The sequence below is a fragment of the Dromiciops gliroides genome, chromosome 2 (assembly GCF_019393635.1).
Source record: "Dromiciops gliroides isolate mDroGli1 chromosome 2, mDroGli1.pri, whole genome shotgun sequence".
NCBI lineage: Eukaryota > Metazoa > Chordata > Mammalia > Microbiotheria > Microbiotheriidae > Dromiciops > Dromiciops gliroides.
Window position 1 is genome coordinate 372,798,056 of NC_057862.1, and position 21,473 is coordinate 372,819,528.

General features: G+C 40.6%; 1 protein-coding gene across 1 annotated transcript in view; it reads right to left on the reverse strand.

The window, feature by feature from the left end:
• The window catches only part of TM9SF4 (transmembrane 9 superfamily member 4), a 76,838-nt gene extending 57,699 nt beyond the window's left edge, over positions 1-19,139 (reverse strand). Inside the window, exon 1 of the mRNA XM_043983744.1 lies at positions 18,893-19,139. Coding sequence (XP_043839679.1) covers positions 18,893-18,907 — 15 coding nt within the window. The 5' untranslated portion in view covers positions 18,908-19,139. The remainder of the gene's footprint in view (positions 1-18,892) is intronic.
• Positions 19,140-21,473: the final 2,334 nt, after the last annotated feature.

Sequence of the window (21,473 nt, forward strand, 5' to 3'; positions counted from 1 at the left end):
AGTAATAGAGCACATATTAAATATTTACTATGTGTTAGGCATTCTATTAAATCCTGGGGAGATAAACAGAAGCAAGAAAAGCTGTCTCTGCCCTCAAACAGATTACATTTTAATAAGAGAAGACCACACATAAAGGGGAACTAGAAAGGTTTATACTCATGTGGCAGTACAGTTTAGAAATAGCTAGGAAATGACATGGAGGCCTAGTTCCAGAAGTCTAGGGTGGTTTTGGTATCAAGAGTCCAAAATTCTAGGGACAGCTAGGTGGTGCAGTGGCTAAAGCACTGGTCTTGGATTCAGGAGTACCTGAGTTCAAATCCGACCTCAGACACTTGACACTTACCAGCTGTGTGACCCTGGGCAAATCACTTAGCCCCCATTACCCCCCCCCAAAGAGTCCAAGGTTCTGATGTGGGATGGAATTAATTGATCAGATTGATTGTGAGTCATCCCAAAAGAATTACAAGACTCAGTGACTCAGTTTCCCAAGTTTTATTGCAATACCATGAGTGAACACAGGGAGAGAACCAGAAAAAAAACAGAAAGGTATCTCTCAAATAGAGAAAGGAAAGACAGTTATATTTATAGCATGGATAAATTGATTTATCAGTCTCATTTCCTCCTTGGGAAGCACAGGAGAGGGTTTATTCTAATTTGGAGTTCCTGGGGGGCTTGAGCCAACCCCTGAGGCAGGTACCTTTTTCCATGGAGGTGTGTTTTGGGGGTTTACGGGTCATAAGGTGAATCTGGGGACAAATTTGGCCTTTTCTGTGCATGTTACCTTTTCATTCCCATGCCTAATTTCAAAATATTTTCATTTATCAGTTAGAATTTCTATACCCTGTCTATGTATCATTGTCATAGTTAAGGCCTCTTGTTATGAGTGCTGATTAATGTGGGTAACAAGAACCTAGGCCCTGACTTGTATTGAAGGTCCAAGTTACCCATTAATCCCTTTCAGAGCTGGGGTCCTATAAGTTATAGCCCCTCTTGGAGCTCAGATCTAAATTAGAGCTCAGGTCCTAGGTTTTTCTGTTAACCCTTTTTTTGCCTCCTACATCAGTTCCAGTGGGAGAGGGACGAGGAGGTTGAAGACAATACCTAGGGTGCAGGTGACACTGTTTGGAACATTCATTTAGCATTCCCCAATCAATGAGCATCAATGAGCATCTACTTTGTTTCCAATTCTTTGCTACTAAAAAAAAAAAGTAATGCTATAAATATTTCATTGTATTTGAAACCTTTTGTTTGCTTGTTTGTTTGTTTGTTTTTTGGTCAATGACTTCTTTGGGGAAAACCCATCTTTTTAACCCCAGCATTTTTCTAGTAATAAATGGCTAAGAGTAATGAAATGTTATAGTGCCTGAAGATCATCTAAAGGGAAATAGAGGGCATTAGAAGGATGCAACACAAGAGACTATGTGTGACAAGTGGGTATAAAGGATGTCATCAGAGAATTAGTATGATCAGGAAAAAAAAGAATGGCTCCATCACATAGTGGCAGTGTGGGACAAGCAAGACAGCCTGTCTGCTCCATTGGTTATCCCCGTATTATAGAAAGTGACAGGAAGGCCCCTTTTGGGCAAGGTATGGAGGGAGATAAACAAAGGATAGAGAGACACAGCTAGGTTGCCACCCTGCGTCGCTGGAGGGAATATCCACATTAGGCAGATAACATATCCACTGGAATATTGGAATATAACAATTAGAGCCATCCTACTATAGCAAGGGTGACTACTAGTGGAAGTGTTTAAGCAAAAGCTTGATGACCATCTCTTCTGGATATTGTAAAGGGGATTCCTGTACTGGATGAAAGATCAGACTAGGTGACTTCCAACTCTGAGATTCTATAATTATCCTGAAAATAGGCTACCGCAATCCATTTTATCTCCCCCTACCTTGATGTTAGAGCTAAATGCTCACTTCCAAGCAGGATCTGACAAAGGCTATATGACTCTATAGGTTCCCAGGTTATACATTATGACCGATTTATTGCCCAAAATAGGAAATTTTATCTTTCTAGGCCTCCTTGTAAAATTTTTCACATACAAAGTCACAAGAGTAGATACCACTGACAGTACTAAAAAATAGCACTCAGGTCCTTTCAGAGATTAAAGGGACTACTGAAGTAATGAAAATATCAATTTAATTGATAAGCAATTCCTGTCAGCACCTTTTGCAACAAAAGTTCGCCAATAAATACAGAATACCTGAAGGTATTCTTCTAGGATCTACTCTGAATATTCTACTAGATTCTCCGGAAATACCGCATTCTACAAACATGTGTTAATGCACCTATTCTGTGCTTTGTGGTGGGTTTAGGGGGAAGAAGGGAACAGGGCAGAGCCACAATACCAGGACTCTTCATTGCGTCATGCTGCCTCCCATCATGTCCCAAGCCTTCCATTCTACAGGCTAAACATCTCCACTCTCACCTTCAATCATATGCTATGTTCTCCAAGACTCTCTCTCACTGTCCTAGTCGCCCTCCCCCAGGGCACTATCCAGCTTATCAATGTTCTTGCTAAAATATCGTACTTAGAACTGAGCATCAGGTTACAGTGCTACCCTGGTATCTACAAGAGTTTTCCCAGCCTATTATGGCAAAGCAGCTGATAAATTTTTGATCTGCTTTAATGACAATTTCAATTTTTCAAAGGGTATATGAAGCAAGGAAGAGGAACTGCTGTTCTAGACCTTGTCCTGCCCAATGTAAAAGAACTGGCTACTTCTTAAGAAACGATGAGAGGGGGCAGCTAGGTGGCGCAGTGGATAGAGCACCAGCCCTGGATTCAAAAGGACCTGAGTTCAAATCCAGCCTCAGACACTTAACAATTACTAGCTGTGTGACCCTGGGCAAGTCACTTAACCCCAAATGCCTCACCAAAAAAAAAAAAAAAAAAAAAGAAAGGATGAGAACCTTGAGAGGAAGTGTCCATTTCACCATTCATTGAGTCAAAATAAAAAAGGAAAAAAAACCGGGAGTAATTTAACATGCACCCTAGATATCAGGAGGTTGAATATGAGTTAAGAGAAAGAAGGCTCTCATTGCCTAAGATCTTTCAGGAATTTGGCCTAAGGGGAAGCAATCTAGAGAGACCAACATGGAATTATGGGAAAATTACTGCCTATCTTAGATTTTAAGAAGGTACTTGTGGTATGTGAATGATTATTATTGTATCATTAAAAAGATAACATAGGGGGCAGATAGGTGGTGCAGTAGATAAAGCACCTGCCCTGGATTTAGGAGGACCAGAGTACAAATCTGACCTCAGACACTTGACACTTACTAGCTATGTGACCCTGGACAGGTCACTTAATCCTCATTGTCCCCCCCCCCCCAAGATAACATAAGGAATTGAGAGAAACAAGGGAAGATTTATATGAAGTGATACAGAGTAAAGAAAGCAGGATGAAGAGAACAATATAACAATGAAAATAGTAACAGTATAAACAACAATAACAGGAACAATGTTGATGAACTGTAAGGAACAGTATTGGTTTTAGAGAACTGATAAGGAAACATACTTTCTACCTCTCAGGAAAGAGGTGAGGACTACAGATATGAAATTCAATATGCACAGATAGATTTGCTGTTGGCTGGCTTTGTGTCTAGCACAATGCCATAATAGTAGGCATTTAATAAATGCATGTTGATTGCTAGTTGATTTTTCTTTGTTTCTTTTTCTTTGTTTCAATGTGCATGCGCGTACACCTATATGTTAAAATGACTATCTTGGGCATATAATCCTAACCAAATATCCATAGCAACACTATGAATGTAATGTAATATTACTGTAGTGTAAGAAATGGAGATGAGAAATTCAGAGAAACATAAGAGGCCTTGAGTGAAACGACTCAGAATGACGTAAATAGACCTAGAAAAACAATATACTAGGACCACAATAATGTAACTGTAAAGACCAAAATTAAACTGTTATTATAACGAACAATCTGGTCCCTGAAAAGAGAGGCAGCACTCTTCTTTCCTTGAAGAGGAAAGTAAGGAACTAGAGATGTGCAATGTTTCATACAGAGCCAGATAACCATTCCTCATTTTGTTACAAGGGAAGGTTCACTGAGCAGCAGAGAAGGATAGCACAGCCACAAAATACAAATGAGTAGTTTTGGTCCAGTGCTATGATTTTATCTGTAAAGGAAATTCACAATGAGGAAAGTTTCTTCATCAGTGCAGATGACAACCATTCTTCATCTTTTAGTGTTATAGAGTTGCCTGGGGCACTAAGAGGTTAAATAACTACCCCACAGTAACAAATCAAATATTAATCAATAAGCATTTAAGAGCCTACCAGGAACAAGGCACTCTCTTAGATCATGGAGTTTATACTGGGGAAAAGAACATGTACAACATGGAGATGTATAAATACAAAACATGTACAGAGTAAACATGAGGGTAGGGGTGGGAACCGCTAGCAGCTGACAGTATCAGGAAAGATTTTATGTAGGAGGTGGCTCTTGAGGTGCGTTCTGAGATTCTGGGAGGCAGAGGTAAAGGCGTGCATTCCAAACCTGGAGGACAACCTGTGCAAAGGTATGGGTGAGGAAAAGCAAGAAGGCCAGTTTGACTGGATGGCTTAAGTATAGTATGAAGGGGAGTGATGAGTACAATCCAAAAAGGTAGGTTGGAACACCATAATGAAGGAGTTTAAATACCAAACAAAGGAATTTCTAGTTTATCCTAGGGGCAATGAGGAGGCACTGGAGATTTTTAAAGGAGATGATGTGTGTGATAGGGTCAGACTAGTTTGAGTAGTATTTTAGCAGCTGGGTGGAGGACTAGAGAGGGAAGGGGCCTGAGGCAAGGAGACCAATTCTAAGACTACTGTAATAGTCCTGGTGAGAAATGATAAAGCCACCAGTGTGGCAGCTACACAAGGGAAGGGAAGGAGAGGAATGAGAGGTGTGGAGGTAGAATCAACAAGACTTGGCAACTGATTAGACAGAAAGGCTGAAGGAGAGAAGAATAAAGGATGATTCCAGGCTTGCAAGCCTAGGTAACTGGGAGGATGGTGGTATCCTCAATGGAAATAGGAAAATTAAGTTTTGAGGGGGAAAATAATGAGTTCTGTTTTGGATGTGTTGAATTTCAGATGCCTGTGGGACATCCAGTAGGAAATTTGCAAAGGCATTTGGTGACAAAGAAATATAGCTCAAACATGAGATGAGGCCTGGATATATGGATCTTGGATTCTGCAGAGATGGATGATAAATGAACGAGAGGAGTCAATGAGAGCACCAAGGAAAAAGGTGGTAGAGAGAGAAAAGAAGAGGGACCAACAAGGACAGAACCTTGGACACAATTACAGTTAAGGAATACGACATGGGATGATGCTGAGACACCAGAGCAAAGGAGACAAAGAAGGAACAATAATACAGTTAGGAGGACCAAGAAAAAAAGAGTGTTATGAAAACCCAGAGAGGAGAAAGTATGCAGGAAGGAAAGGTGGTCAGCAGTATTAAATGTTGTATCAAGGTTGTTATGAGACTGGAGCTGGTGGTCTTGAGATCACCATGATAGTCTCTCCTTAAGGGAGGTTGTAAGCTTACAGAACATACTCATGGAAAAATACTGACAATATTTTCCCAAGGTTAGTACAGCTGTGTTCCCTAAATAATATCTGACCTAACAGCAGTTGTTCTTCCTGGTTACAAACCCCCAAAATACTATTTTGCCCTGATCCCTGCTATGCAAATCTATCAGCTGGGGGTACTCAAAATCATATAAGAACCCCACTCTCAGAAGAGTACCTTGGAGTACCTCCTTCCTGCTAAATGGACTTGTATCTGATTTTCAATAAATACAGCACCACCCTTACATGAATTATACTTGGTTTATATACATATCTGTATATGTGCATGTGTGTATGTATGTATGCATGCATGACTGAGTTTATGTCAGGTCCCCATTTCCTCTTTCCCTTTCTTTCCTACTGCTTGTAATAAAGCCTTGCATTGAACTCATTCTCACTGTTTCACATGCTATTCTCAGCATCCAAAGGCATTAAGAGATTGTTTTCCCCAATGTCTATGGTTGGCCCATGGGCTTTTCCTTAGACAAAAACTGGGTACCCAGACGAGGATTTAACCTATTGACAGTCGTACCTACACTGGGGGAATATGGCACTGTGAGCCCAGCTGTAGAAAGCAAGAGTCAATAAGGGAACTCTATGTCTTCCCAGGAGGGCTTCTTTTATTCCAGAGGACTGTCACAAAACAGAGGTCAAGGATGAACACTGAGAAAAGGCCACTGAATTTGCAATTAAGAAACTTTTGGTGCCTTTGGAGAGGGCAATTTCAGTTGAGTGATGAGATCAGACATAGGCTGAAAGGGGCTGAAAAAGAAGTAAAAGAAGAAGAATGAGAAGAAGCAGAGCTTTTCCTAGTAGTCTGGCTTAAAAGGGAGGAGGGGTATAGGATAATAGCTTGAGGAGATAATAGGGTTTTGGAAGGGTTTTTTAAAGATGGGGGAAACTAGGGCTTGCTTGTAAGTACCAAAAAAGAAGCCAGTAGATAGGGAGAGACTGAAGATCAGACAGAAAGAAAGGATGACTGAGATGATGGTTGTGGGGGCAATCTGCTGAAGAAGTATCAAGGGGATGGGATCAGGTGGGTGGCCTTGGTAAGGAAAATGGCCATTTTTTTTCATCAGAAAACAGAGATTATCAAATGGATGCAGGACATGAACCCAGAGGTCTTTCAGACTTTGAAGCTGACTCTCTATCCATTACTCCATGCTGCTTTTTAGTAACAAAATCACATACAGCATTTTGAAATATATGAGGTGTCATTATCACACTGACACAGTGATCAGGATAAAAAGGAACATAATTTTGCCCTTGGAAAGAATGACCTTGCTTGCCCAAGTCCAGGCCCATTCATTTGATAGGGTCACCAGGATGTTTCCCAGGGAATCTGACTTAATCAATGAGACAGAGGGATAGGAACTACACATGATAGCTAAACTAGGCAAATGTAATTCTTGTTCCTTGGAGAAGTTAAGAGAAAAAATACTGAATACTGGAATCAAGAGATCCCAAATGTCCAAATTTCAATCCTGCTACTTACTAACTGTAGGATCTCAGGCAAGGAACATAGTTTCATAGGGTCTCCATTCCCCCATATTTAAATTGATGATGCTAAACTAGATGATTCCTAAGGTGTCTTCCAGATTTAAATCCCATGATCCTAATGACCAACACAATGGTTCCAACTTTAATTTCAGTTTGAGAAGTCAGGTTGACAAGTACTTCCACTAAATTCAGCTCTTTACCATGCTAGAAGAGGGACTTTAAGAGATGTGAAGGAACCAACTCAAGATTCTTTTGCCTGATTTCTTTTCAAGTCACCTGACTGCAAAGGTGATGACATTCTGCTACAAGGTGACGCAATCTAGAGGTTGCATGGGATATAATCTAGGGCACCATCTTTAGCTTCAAAGGTGACCTGGAAAGTTAGAAAACACGAGAGACCCAAGAAATGAGGTCTCTCAGTCCCCAAGAGTACTCTTCCTGGGGTTAAGATGTTCATGGAAACCTAACCACGTATAAGAAAAAGGGCCTAAATCTCAAGATGTCAGAGCTGGAAGGGGACTTAGAGACTATCTATCTATCTGGCCCAATCTATTTCTCACAACTATCACCCTCCACCTTATTTTTCAAATAAGAAAAGTAATGTGCAGAAAAGGCAACTGATTTACTAAAGACTACATAGCTGGGGCAGCTAGGTGGCACAGTGGATAGAGCACTGGCCCTGGATTCAGGAGTACCTGAGTTCAAATCCGGCCTCAGACCCTTGACACTTACTAGCTGTGTGACCCTGGGCAAGTCACTTGACCCCAATTGCCTCACCAAAAAAAAAAAAAAAAAAGACTACATAGCTGATAGCTATACCAAATCTGAAGCTATACTATAAAGTAGCAGTCATCAAAACTATTTGGTACTGGCTAAGAAATAGAGTGGTGGATCAATGGAATAGGTTAGGCACAGGAGACACAGTAGTAAATGACTAAAGAAATCTACTGTTTGATAAGCGCCAAGATTCCAGCTTCTGGGATAACAACTCAGTATTTGACAAAAACTGTTGGGAAAATTGGAAGATAGTATGGCAGAAACTAGCCATAGACGAACATCTTATACCATATACCAAAATAAGATCAAAATGGGTACATGATTTAGACATAAAGGGTGAGTCCATAGGTAAATTAGGAGAGGAAGGAATAGTTTACCTTTTAGATCTATGGAGAACAATTTATGACCAAACAAGTGATAGAGAATATTATGAAATGCAAAATGGATGATTCTGATTACATTAAATTAAAAAGATTTTGTACAAACAGAAGCAATGCATCCAAAATTAGAAGGGAAGCAAAAAGTTGGGAAACAATTTTTACAGTCAGTATTTCTGATAAAGGCCTCATTTCTAAAATATATAGGGAATGAAATCAAATTTATAAGAATACAAGCCATTTCCCAATTGAGAAATGGTCAAGGGATATAAACAGGCAGTTTTCAGATGAAAAAATCAAAGCTATCTATTGCCATATGAAAAAATACTCTATGGAGTCAGGAGTACCTGAGTTCAAATCTGGCCTCAGACACTTAACACTTACTAGCTGTGTGACCCTGGGCAAGTCACTTAACCCCAATTGCCTCACTAAAAAAAAAATACTCTAAATCACTACTGATAAGAGAAATGCAAATTAAAACAACTCTGAGGTACCACTTGACACCTATCAGATTGGTTAATATGACAAAAAAGGAAAACAATAAATTTTGGAGAAGTTGTGGAAAACCTGGAACACTAACACATTGGTGGAATTGCGAACTAATCCAGCCACTCTGGAGAGCAATTTGGAACTATGCCCAAAGGGCTATGGGACTGTGCATACCCTTTGACCCAGTAATACACTATTAGGTCTGTATACCATCAGTTCTCTTTGTGGTAGCAAATTGGAAAGAGGGAATGCCCATCAACTGGGGAATGGATGAACAAGCTGTGGTATATAAATGTAATGGAATACTATTGTGCTGTAAGAAATGATGAGCAGGCTGATTTCAGAAAAACCTGGAAAGACTTAAGTGGACTGATGCTGAGTGAAGTGAGCAGAACCAAGAGAACATTACAAACAGTAACAGCAACATTGTGCAGTGACCAAATGTGATAGACTTAACTCTTCTCAGCAATACAATAATCCAAGACAACTCCAAAGGACTCATGATGGAAAATGTTTTCCACATTCAGAAAAAAAAAAAAGCCTGTGGATTCTGAATATAGATTGGACCATACTGTTTCTACTTTTTTGTTGTTGTTCTTTTGAGGTTTTTCCCTTTTGTTCTGATTCTTCTTTCACAACATGACTAATGCAGAAATATGTTTAATGTAATTAGACATATATAACCCATAAGAGACTGCTTTCTGTTGTGGGGAGGGGGGAAGGAAGGGAAGGTTGGAGAAAAATTTGAAACTAAAAATCTTATAAAAACAAATGTTGAAAATTATCTTTACATGTAACCAGAAAATAATAAAATACTTTTATGATTAAAAAAAAGACTACACAGCCCATTGCCTTCTCAATGAAGGGAGAAAGAAGAGAATTTGGAATTCAAAATTACCCAAATGTTAAAAATTTATTTTATATGTAATTGGGAAAAAATAAAATATTAAATAAAAAAGACTACATAGCCCATGTAAAATTAAAACATGAGCGCTACCTACCTCCTAATAGAGAGGTGATATAGACTCAGCATGCAAACTTAAGACTTTTTTGGGGGACTTGGCCAATGTGGGAATTTGTTTTACTTTACTGTACATAATTGTAACAGGGGTTTTGTTTTTCTTGCTTTCTCAATGAGAAGTGAAGGGGAAGATGGGAGGGAAAATTTAGTCCTGAAGATAAAACTGAATTTTTTTTAAAAAGCACAGAAAAAGGGCCAGCTAGATGGTGCAGTGGATAGAGCACTGGCCCTGGATTCAGGAGTACCTGAGTTCAAATCCGGCCTCAGACCCTTGACACTTACTAGCTGTGTGACCCTGGGCAAGTCACTTAACCTCAATTGCCTCACCAAAAAAAAAAGTTAAAAAAAAAAAAAGCACAAAAAAATTAAAATGTGAGGATCAAAATGTATTCTTCCTTCCCCAACCTAATACTCTTATCCCAAATTGGAGGATGTGTGAATAAACTAACTTCTACCAAAGGAAACTGAAGGCCTGAAAATGAAATGTTAATTCATATTTGTCATATTGTCTGTTACAAGGGATCTGAAAAGTCCAATCTCTTTCCCCTTGAAAAAAATCCCCTTTATGTAATATGTGTGATATTCAATGAACCCTCTACTTGAATACTTCCAGTGAGAGGAAGGTCACCTTATGAGATAACCCACTTAATTATATAATCTCATAGAATATAAGAGCTGGAAAGGAATATCAAGAAAATATCTAATCCTGCCTTCTCCTTTTATAGACACTGAGGTTAAGTAGATGTAACATGCCCTTAGTTACAAAGCTAAAGCTAGTACTAGAAACCAGAGTGGATTCCTGGTCTATGGGATTTTCCATTGAAGCATACCCACCTCTTGGCAAAAGCTAACATCTCTTTTTCCTTTTCGACACAAAAATCACATCTCAACATTTCAATGTCTCTTACTGGCTAGGGAAGGGAACTTGATTTTAGGACCAGTCTGAAGGACTGGAAATTCAAGGAATAATATATAAACTAGATGCCCCCCAACCAAGCTCCCTTCCAACTCTACATATCATTCTTTGGTTGGAAAGAATTGCTTTCTTCACCCTATCTGCTCTCCAAATCCCCACACTAAACCTGTTTCTTGGGAGAAAAGCAGCTAAAATTATCATCTTCCTTCTCAAGAGCACACCAATATGTGCCTCTCCATACTAGTCTCTTTTGGATCACTATACAACTTGTTACCAAGAGTCCAGAAAATCAGCCTCTCGAAGGCCAGCAAGAGACAAAAAACTCTGGGGAACAGGTCATAAGCAGTTAATGATGAGTAATTAACTAATCAATTAAAGCCCCCAGAGAATACAGACACAGATGAATGACAGCAAAAATACACTTAGCAAGGAGACTTTATGGAACAAAAAGAATCACTGAGAAAAAAACAAAACCAAAATGACAACAAGAAAAAATTCACCATGAGAAAGTTTGGAAATGTTCTCTTTATTCTAAACCACAAGCACAGTATAATGTTATACAGAATCAAAGAAAATTACTTTAAAATAGTGGGGAGTGTAGGGAAGAAGGAGGAAAGATCACCTAGACAACAAGAATTTGAACAGACCCGAGGGGAAATGAAGTAGCTATGATTTAATACTTGATAGGCAACATAAAAGACCAAAAACTGCTTTGGAGAAGCACAAGAAAAATACATACAACACAGTGAAGGGCCCCCTTTATACAGAATTCTAGAAGAGGACATACTAAAAGGAGTGTTTGCAGAGGATGCATAACTGGAGTAAGACTGAACCGAAGTACAAACTTTCCTGACTGAAATCACAAGGATCTATAGCAGAGCTCAAAGGCACCTCAGAGACAATATCTAAACCAATCATATCATGTTACAGAGATGAAAACTGAAGCCCAAAGGGATGAAATGACTTGCCCGAGGTCATACAACTAGTTAGTAGCAGAGCCAGAACTCATTCTACTATCCTATGATCCTCTTGGAGTCCCCCAAGGAGAAGGAAGACAGCTGAAGCCTCCCCGTCCAGAAACAGGACCTATAAAACAAGCCCAGTTGTGCCCTGGCTCCTTCCAGATATCTCTTGCTGGATGGACGGGAAATCTCCTGACTCTCCAGGCTAATGTTTTTGAAGCAGTCTTAGGATTCAACTACAGCCCATATTATGTGCATATGTATTTTAAAAAGACCTACCAGGGACATTTAGCAAGACCCCTGAATTCCAAAGGTCTTCCAAATTTAGGTTTGTCTCATTAAGCATACACAGTATAGAATGTGTTAACAATGTAGAACAGGAAGTAATGAAGAACTGAATATAAGAGACACAGAAAATGAGACTGGATGAGGAATAATGGTGAACACTGAGAAGTGACTGAAAAGGTAACAATCTTTAGGTACTGAAATTAACATGTAAATAGTTACTAAGCAAGTTTAGTTGGTTACTATTTAATATTAAGCTTTTAATAAACATTTACTAATAAAAGACTATTAGACTAGAGAGGAGTCCCAATTGTCCCTGGTTCACATCTTGAAAAAAGTGGTTTAGGCAAATGGTTCATGGATCAAAGTAGATTTGTTGATGGGCAGCTTTGTATCATTCAAAAGAAGCCAAATGGCTCTAGGTTCATCTAGTGTCTTTCCCACCCTCCTGGATGAAAACTCAGAAAGGGAAGCACTGGCACCATGACCATCTGCATTCTCTTGCCGGTTAGTTAAATGTTAGATCAAAGGAAAACTTTTGCTAAGGTTGTAAAAGGGAAACCAGGTGAAGGAGGAAAGCAAGTAGCAACTTCATGTTATTTCCACCCTTCCTGGATACATTATTGAGTATCCTCTACAAAGGGTCTGAAGATAAGATTAAAAAAAAAAAGTTTGGCTGTGCAAAAAGAAACCATCACCTGTCCGAGTATTTCATGTCTATTCACACAGAAGAGAATGAGGCAATCAGTTATGTGTTCCTATAGTTCAGTGGTGCCTGCAGAATAGAGTACCAGGCAGAGGAAAGACTCAGGGAGTAAGTATACAGTAACACAACCAATGGTTAACATGTCAGGGGAAAAAAAAACCCCTACATTCTAAACTATAAGGGCAATGAGAATGAAAAGGAATCAGGACAGTTCACGATTTTAAGCATCATGGAGAAGCAACCTTTAACACTCAGCCCCCTACACAGTATCATAGAATTTCAAAACTGGAAGAGATCATAGGAAAATCACCATCCCCACTCCTCTCCCATTTACAAATCGAGAAACTGAAGACCAATGCTAGGAAGAAACTAGCTCAGTGTTGTGGCTAATTTGTTGTTTTGGTCAAGGCTGGTCCACTGCCACACTTTTCCTTTTATTACAGCCATAGTTATCATTAGCATTTGGCATAAGGTTCCCAAGGCTGAGAGCACAAATGCTTTTTGGCTAAGGATAGAAAGCAAGATGCCTTTTCTTTGTAATAGGCTCCTCAGTTCAGAAGGGACCTAGGTGTTTTAGTCATTGATATAGGACCAAAACTGAACACTAAAGACAGGGTGACCAGATACACATTCTTTAAATTGAATGCCAAAGTCCCCTGAGATGGCCAAAAAAAAAAAAATCACTACATGAAAAATTTCTAAGTTTAGCCAAAATGATATCACCAATGAGAGTAGTTTTCACAAAATCATGATGCTCCTTCCCCTCATTTTGTTGTTGGCTAGTTTAATTCTTGGTTCGGAAACCTTACCATGACTCAAATCCAGGTAAAAAGGCATTTGGAAAACCAAGGGGAATGTGTGAAATTACAGTTAGCCCTGCACAGAAACATTAATTCTCAGGAAACACTTATCCTAACACAGATGTGGTTGATGGCAGCCCATCCCAGAAAGGGAGAGACAAAAACCAAACAACATGAAAAGGAGAGATAAGAATCAAACAAAAGGTGGAGGGCAATATGTGCATGGGGAAGGTAGGGGGAAGGGGAGGAAAAAAAAACCAACTTGGAGAACTTCTAGATATGCACTTACAACCTTAGCTTTTCAAAACAGTCAGTTCCCACGGCTACACAGTCACTTGCTTAGTTCCTGTTTGGTTGTCTTATAATCAAGTCTTGCCACAGGAGCCTAGAAACTGAAAGGCAAGTTTCACCTTACTAGGTTGTGAAATCTGTGTCAGGGGAGGAGTCCTGCTCCCCTATTAGAGACTGAGTCATCTCCCAATTCAAGTCAGCCTGTGACCACAATTTGCATATTACACACACACACACACACACACACACACACACATCTCTAACAAGTTAAGTTTTCCAACTCTCATTATTGGGCCTAACATGAAATCTCTTTCACAACATCCTTTAAATTGTCTTATAATTTAGCTGCTACAAAGTTCAAGTGACTATGTGCAAAACACACAACATACTGAGTGGGCCTTTTCTTCCAGGAATGTGCTTGTATCATATAATATGCACAGCATTTCCTTTTGGAAACCCTGACACCAAATCATTGCAGGAAGTTTTTGCTTATATACTATTCCTTTAAAAACGAAACCCACAAAATCCAACCAACCCCCCTCCCCCCCACTTCTGAAAAGAGCATTCTGTCACTGACCAAACATTGTCAATACTGCTTTACTGAACACTTCACCAAGGCAGGAATTGGCCTAATTTCCTGTTACTATCTTATTCCACAGATTTCCTAGATGTCCAAAAGAAAAAAGAAAAAAAAAAACAAGAGGGGATGAAGGTGGAAATGGGTTTCTATGCACTCTTGTTTCTATATCATCTGTTCAATCAATCAAATTGATCAATAACCACTTATTAAGTGCCTAAAATGTGCCCTGGCACAGTGCAAAGTTCTGTTTTCAATTAAGAAGTGTTTAACATTTTTTACCTACACAAGACAATCTGTGAAATAATCCCTGAGGTACCTAAATTCCTTTCCAAGCAATTACTCCTCATTAAACTGAAAAGTTTCATCATTTGTCCATTAACAGGGGGGGTAAGTCCACAACAATCAAACCCCTGAAAAAGAGAAAACCAACACCCAGGGACATTCTTCTCTGATGAGTGACAAATGTCACTTGCATTAGGTTTTGCTTTCTGTAAATGTACATGGGATGAAATGAAAAGCTGTCCCTCCAGAAGTCCCTGATGAATGACGCTCACTATGGACCAAGCAACCTTTATTTCAACAGCTTCTGGGAGGTGAACTTACGTGTGAGGGTGGAGTGTTACTGTTCTTTTCCCATTTAGTAAAAGCAGCTCATTTATACAGTGCTCTTCAAACCATAAAGCACTTATCTCACATTACTTTTGTGATAAATTAAATGGTAGAAGCATTAGCACCATTTTATAGATGAGGAAACAGATTCCTGGAGAAGTAAAGTGGCTTACAGAATTAAAGGACTTCAGTGCTGGAACAGAACTTGGGGATCAAGGAGGAGAACTATTCTGGATCTTATTTGTAACCAATTCCCATGGGTCAACCCCAGCTAACCCTTCTTTCTTTAATCTCTTTCCCAGTTAAATTTCACTTACTCCCACAGTTTTAAGAGGGATTACTCCCAAATCTATGTTTTATCAATCCCATCAGAATATAAACTCCTCGGGGAGGGTTTCCTTTGTACTTGTATCCCCAACGCTAGACAGCTGAATGAGCTATACTGTGTATCTTTGTAGGCCTAGTGCCTACCGAAAATTTCCACCAGGGTGTCCCACTGGCACCTCAAATTCAACAGATCCAAAATTAAGTTTATTATCTTTCCTCCTAAACCTATTCCCTCTTCTGACTTTGCTATTTCTGTCTGTAATACAACCATTTACTCCTCAATGTTACTATGAGGCAGCTAGATGGTACAATGAGTGAATAAAGTACTGGGCTACGGGAAGATGAGTCAAATTTAACCTCACATACTGTGTGACCCTAGGCATGCCACTTAACTGATTTGCCTCAGTTTCCTCAACTGTGAAATGGGGAGTGATAACAGTACCTATCTCATAGGGCTCTTGAGAGGATCAAATGAAATATTTGCAAACCATTTAGCATAGTACCTGACACATAGTAGGCACTTAATAAATGCTTGCTTCCTTCCAGGTTCATAACTTTAGGATTATCTTTGGATTGAAAGATTAGAGAAGAATCAATTCCAAAAGGCTATCAATTACAGCTGTGCTGAATCTGTCATCAGTGCCCCACTCTTTTTCCAGTACCACTAACCTAGTACAGACACTCATCACCATTTACCTGGACTAATGCAATGGTTTTTTCATTCCCCCTCTCCAATCCATGCATTATATTGAAGCCAAAATCTTATGCAAAGATCTGGGCATAGAACAACTCTGCACAAAAATCTTTGGTGGTTTCCTATTCTTTAGTGGGGAAAGTTAAAAATTCTGCCTGATCACCAGGGTCCTCAACAATATGACACTCCAATCTTCTCTATGATCCCAGCCAAACTGGCCTGCTCCATTTCTGGATATGCCCTGTACTCTCCTACATCCATCCATGCCTTTGATTACACAACTACACCCTATGCCTGAAACATCCTCCCTCCTCTCCCTTTTGCCTTTTCGATTTCTATCCTACCCTTTAAAGCCCAATTCAAAGACCACTTCCTCTAGAAAGCTGAATTTGATCCCTCCCCCTTTCAATTCAAAACCTGCACATAACAGTTTTATAACTCTCCAATACACTTTTCATATAATACTGTATCCTGCATCTTATCTGTTTGTTATTTTTCAGTCGTGTCCAATTCTCCATGACCCTATTTTTGGGGAGTTTTCTTGGGCAAAGATACTGCAGGGGCTTGTCATTTCTTTCTCCAGCTTTTTTTTGAGAGATGAGGAAAACTAAGGTAAACAGGGTTAAGTGACTTGCCCAGGGTCACACAGCTAGTAAGTGTCTGAGGCCAGATTTGAATTTAGGAAGAGGAGTTTTCTTGTCTCCAGGCCTGGCACTCTATCCCCTGTACCACCTAGCTGCCCTATCTTATCCACTTACTAGACTAACTTGTTGAGGTAAGGTACTCTGTCTTTTCTACACTTTGTATCTCTCCCAGTTCCAGCAGAGTGTTCTGTTACAGTTGGCACTTTTTTTTTGGGGTGGGGCAATAAGGGTTAAGTGACTTGCCCAGGGTCACACAGCTAGTAAGTGTCAAGTGTCTGAGGCCCGACCTGAACTCAAGTCCTCCTGACTCCAGGGCCAGTGCTCTATCCACTGCACTACCTAACTGCCCCCAACAGTTGCCACTTTTAATAAATGTTTGCTGAGATTGTCAATGAATTGCACAAACATCAGAGCTGAAAGGAGCCTTAGAAATTGCCTCATTTAACAGAGGCCCAAAGAGGGGAACTGACTTTTCCAAGTTGAATAAGTGGTAGAACTGAAATTAAAATCCATATCTTTTAACTCACAGAAACATATCTTACTAGCTCTAGAACACAGAACAATCACAAACCCAATTTTGGTGAACAAAGTTTGTCTATCATCCACATCCCTGGTGTTTCATGACTAAACATTGTATTTGGAATCAAGAAGACCTGAGGTTTTAACACTTAGTAGTTTTGGGCAATTCACTTCATTTCTCGGTGCCTTATAATATCACGGGATTTAGAGTAGAAAACTTCAAGACTGGGTTTGAAATCTGCTTCCTAAGATCACCAGTTTAGGCATGGGCCTCAATTTTTTATCTGTATAATGAGGATATTCCAATAGTTCCTATTTCACAGAATCCTGATAAGAATCAAGAGATAATTCATATAAACACATTTTGCAAACCCTAAAAGATTCTATATAAATGTCAGTTACCTAATCCAACCTACTCATTTTATAGAGGAAGAAACTGAGTTCCAGAAATCTTGCCACTGCTTAGTTTCCCTCCTCCTTGAAATGTGAATAATGCTTCTGTAAACTGTAAAGTGCTATATAACGATAAAGAGTCGGCTAGTAGTTTCTTGTATTTAGGAAGACCGGTTCCAGTACCGTTTTAGACACTTCCTGGTAGCGTGAAGCCAGGCGAGTCACTTCTTTCCTGTGCCTCAGTAAGACTAAGTTGTAAAACAGTTGCCTATTTGCATTGGTGGAGTAATAACTTATACCAATTAAGTATGTATGTATGTTAGTATGTATACACACACACACACTCACTCGCTTCCTTTAAGTCCCAACTAAAATTCCACCTTCTACTGAAAGCCTGCCCTATTTCTCTTAATGCCAGTTAATTATTTCCTATTTACCTAGTATAGTGTTTACTTTGTATATATGTTTTAATGTTGTGTTCCCCCATTAGACTGTAAACTCCTTGAGGGCAGGGACTGTCTTTTGCCTCCTTTTGTATCCCTATCACTTAGTACTGGTACATAGTAGGCGCTTAATGAATGCTTACTTAATTGAATATATGTATATTTACACATGCACACATAATACACCTCTGTATCTCTATACCCATCTATCTCTCCATTCATTCTTCCCCAGAACTTTTATGATTTGCAAGGAGATAGGTAATAGAAGCTTAGGGAGGTAAAGTAACTTGCCTTCAATCACAGATGTCTCCAGTACACTCCACTTAAAATTATTAAGCACCTACTGTGTTCATTAAGCCTCTCAGACAGTCCCTCCACATCTAACCCCGTTGGAGCCACAGGATCTCAGGACGTGGAGGTGGAAAGGGCCTTGGAGTCTCCTAGTCTAAACGGCTCATTGTACTGAGAAAGAAACTGACGCTCAGAAAGGGGTCGTTACTTAGTATCCTAGAGACCATTCAGTCGAAAACCGTCATTTTACAGATGAGGAAACTAAGGCCCAGGTAGGTTGAGCGACTTGGCCAAGGTCACAAAGGGAGCAAGTGACTTGGGATTCGAACTCAGGTCCACTCCCTTCAAGTCGGGCGCCAACGCCCGGCTCCCCCGCCCCGAGTAGCCCCGCGGGGCTTGGGACGAGCGACCCCCAGGAGGCCGAGGGGTCGTACAGCGGGGTCCGGCTTCTGACTCCCCGGGAAATGTTCGAGACGGCGCCTCCGCTCAGGCCTCGGCCCCAGGGGAAGGGGCTCCTCCGGCCAGGCGAGCCTAAGTAGGTGAGAAAGGGACATGGGGCCAGGTCCGGGCTGGAGGCGCGGGAGAGCCCGGCCACAGCGCCGGCCCAGACCCCGATTTTGGGGTCCCCCCCACAGACATCCCGCTCCTGCCCCGGCTCCGGCTTCTCCTTCACTCACCATCGCCACCGCCATCTTGGATCCACGTGTCGCCGCCGCCGACGTCAGCGGAAGTGGCGCCCCTACTCTGACGAAGTTTAAGCCCGGCGACAGGAGTGTCCGTCGTGGGCTGCTTCTGGCCTCCGGCCCGATGACCGGAAAGGCAGAGGCACGGATTCTGGAACTCGAAAGAGAACTACGGTGTCGCCGATTCGCCGCAGGAGGAAAGGTGTAACTCTGGAGGCCATCTTGACTCCTGGCAACGACCTCTCTCCCTTGGTTCCCCCATAGGTGGCTTTCTGCGCCATCTTGATTCCTGGCAACGACCCCCTCCTTTACTCGATTATTTACAGCTGGGGTTCCGCGCCATGTTGACTCCTGGCAACGACTTCCTTACTTGATTACCCGCTGTTGGCTCCCCTGCGCCCTTTTGATTCCTGGCAGTAGGAAGCGTTGCTTGGGTTGCTTCGAGCCGGATTTTCTGTTCGGACAGAATAGCCTTGACTTTTAGTAAACGAGAATAAACATAGCCGAGGCTACAGAGCCCGTCCCGTAGTGGGCTTCCACACTGGGCAGAGAGCCTCAGTTTTCCTCATCTCAAAAATGGACCTCCGGATCTCACAAGTTCGTTGTCACGATGGATTGTAATACGGGAAAAAAGGATTAGAAAGAGACAATACTGCAGGAATTAGATAACAGGATTTAGAACTGGAAAGTAACGAGGAACATAGGATGAAATTGATATATCAAAAAAGGTCGGTTAAGTGACTTGCTCAAGATGATTAAGCAATTATAATAACCAACATGTACGTAGTTCTTTAAAAATATCTCATTTATCCTCACAATAACCTGTAAATAATCTGTAATAACCGTGTAAACTACGGGCCATTATTATCTCCATTTCACAGCTGAGGAAACTGAGGCAGATAGCGCTTAGGTGATTTGTCCAGTGTTACACAGCTTGTGAGTATCTGAAATGGATTTGAACCCAGGCCCCTTTAACTGAAGGATCTCTATCCACTGATACGTAGCTGCCACATAATATGTAGTAAAGAAAAGATCATGAATTTAGAACTAGAAGGCACCTTAGTGGTAACCCAGACCAATTCCCTCATTTTACAGGTGAGGAAAGTGAAGTTATTTATACAGGTAGTAAGTGACAGTACAAGAGTCCTCTTCTTTCTCCAAATCCTAATCTAGCTCATTTTTCTACTACACCCAATACCTTGTGTCAGGCATTGTGTAAACCTTGGGAGATACAAAGATAAAAGTGAATCTCTGCCCTCAAAGAACCTATGTTGGAACGGAGAGATAACATGTACATATAGATACATATACATCATATGTATACAATGTATACAACCATACATTGTGTATATGTCTTTGTATACAATTATACATTGTATACATACTAGGCATATGTGTATACAATGTATACATTGTACGTGAATGTATACCATTATCTATTGTATACCTTGTATGTATACACTGTATACTTGCAATGTAGACACACGGTGAATATATAATACAATGTATACATTGTATACAAATGTATACAATGAGGTTTCTTGGGAAGGAATGCACTAGTAGCTGGAGTGATCAGGGAAGACCATGGAGAAGGCAGTACATAAACCAAGTCTTGAAGCTAGGGGCTTGTAGAGTTACAGGGAGTGAGGGGTTGCCTTCCAGATATGGAAACAGGTCCCAAAGTGCTAAGATGGGTAGAAAAGCAAGTAGGCCAGTATGGCTGGATCTCAGGGTATGGAAGTAGTGTGGTAAATAGACTAGAAAGGTAGTTTTTTTTTTTTAGTGAGGCAATTGGGGTTAAGCTAGTAAGTGTTAAGTGTCTGAGGCCGGATTTGAACTCAGGTCCTCCTGACTCCAGGGCTGGTGCTCTATCCACTGCACCACCTAGCTGCCCCTAGAAAGGTAGTTTCTTAGGATTCTTCATTTTGCCTAGTCATTGGGCCATATTGATTTAAAGCCTATGAGTAATCTTTACTCACTGAGACCTACAATAAGCATAAGTTAAATGGATTAATGGAACTTAGTGGTCTTGTGGTTTCAATAACTGAGGGGGTTAATGAAGTGGAGGTCATAAACAAGGGGGGAGCTATGGGGGCAGATACAGAATGGGCAACAGAACAAAGGGAATGGAGATAGCAACTTGGGCCAAGGATCAGCAATCAAAGGGATAACATATACTTAGCTTCTGCTGCCAGATATTATTTTTGGAGGTATTTTAGAGTAGAGATGTCCTTTGAGTTCTGCTTGTCCTCATGGACGGCTTTCTGTACCTAGCTTCTCTTCTCCTAGTTCTTTCTTCAGTTGGCTTCTAGTTGCATTGTTACTATCTGGCATATTTATTTATTTATTTATTTGGTGAGGCAATTGGGGTTAAGTGACTTGCCCAGGGTCACACAGCTAGTAATTGTTAAGTGTCTGAGGCTGGATTTGAACTCAGGTCCTCCTGACTCCAGGGCCAGTGCTCTATCCACTATGCCACCTAGCTGCCCCTCTGGCTTATTTATGATCTTAACACCACAACTATGTTGACTTTTGGGAGGTGGCTATGGATTTGGTTGTGATTGGTTTTTCCCCT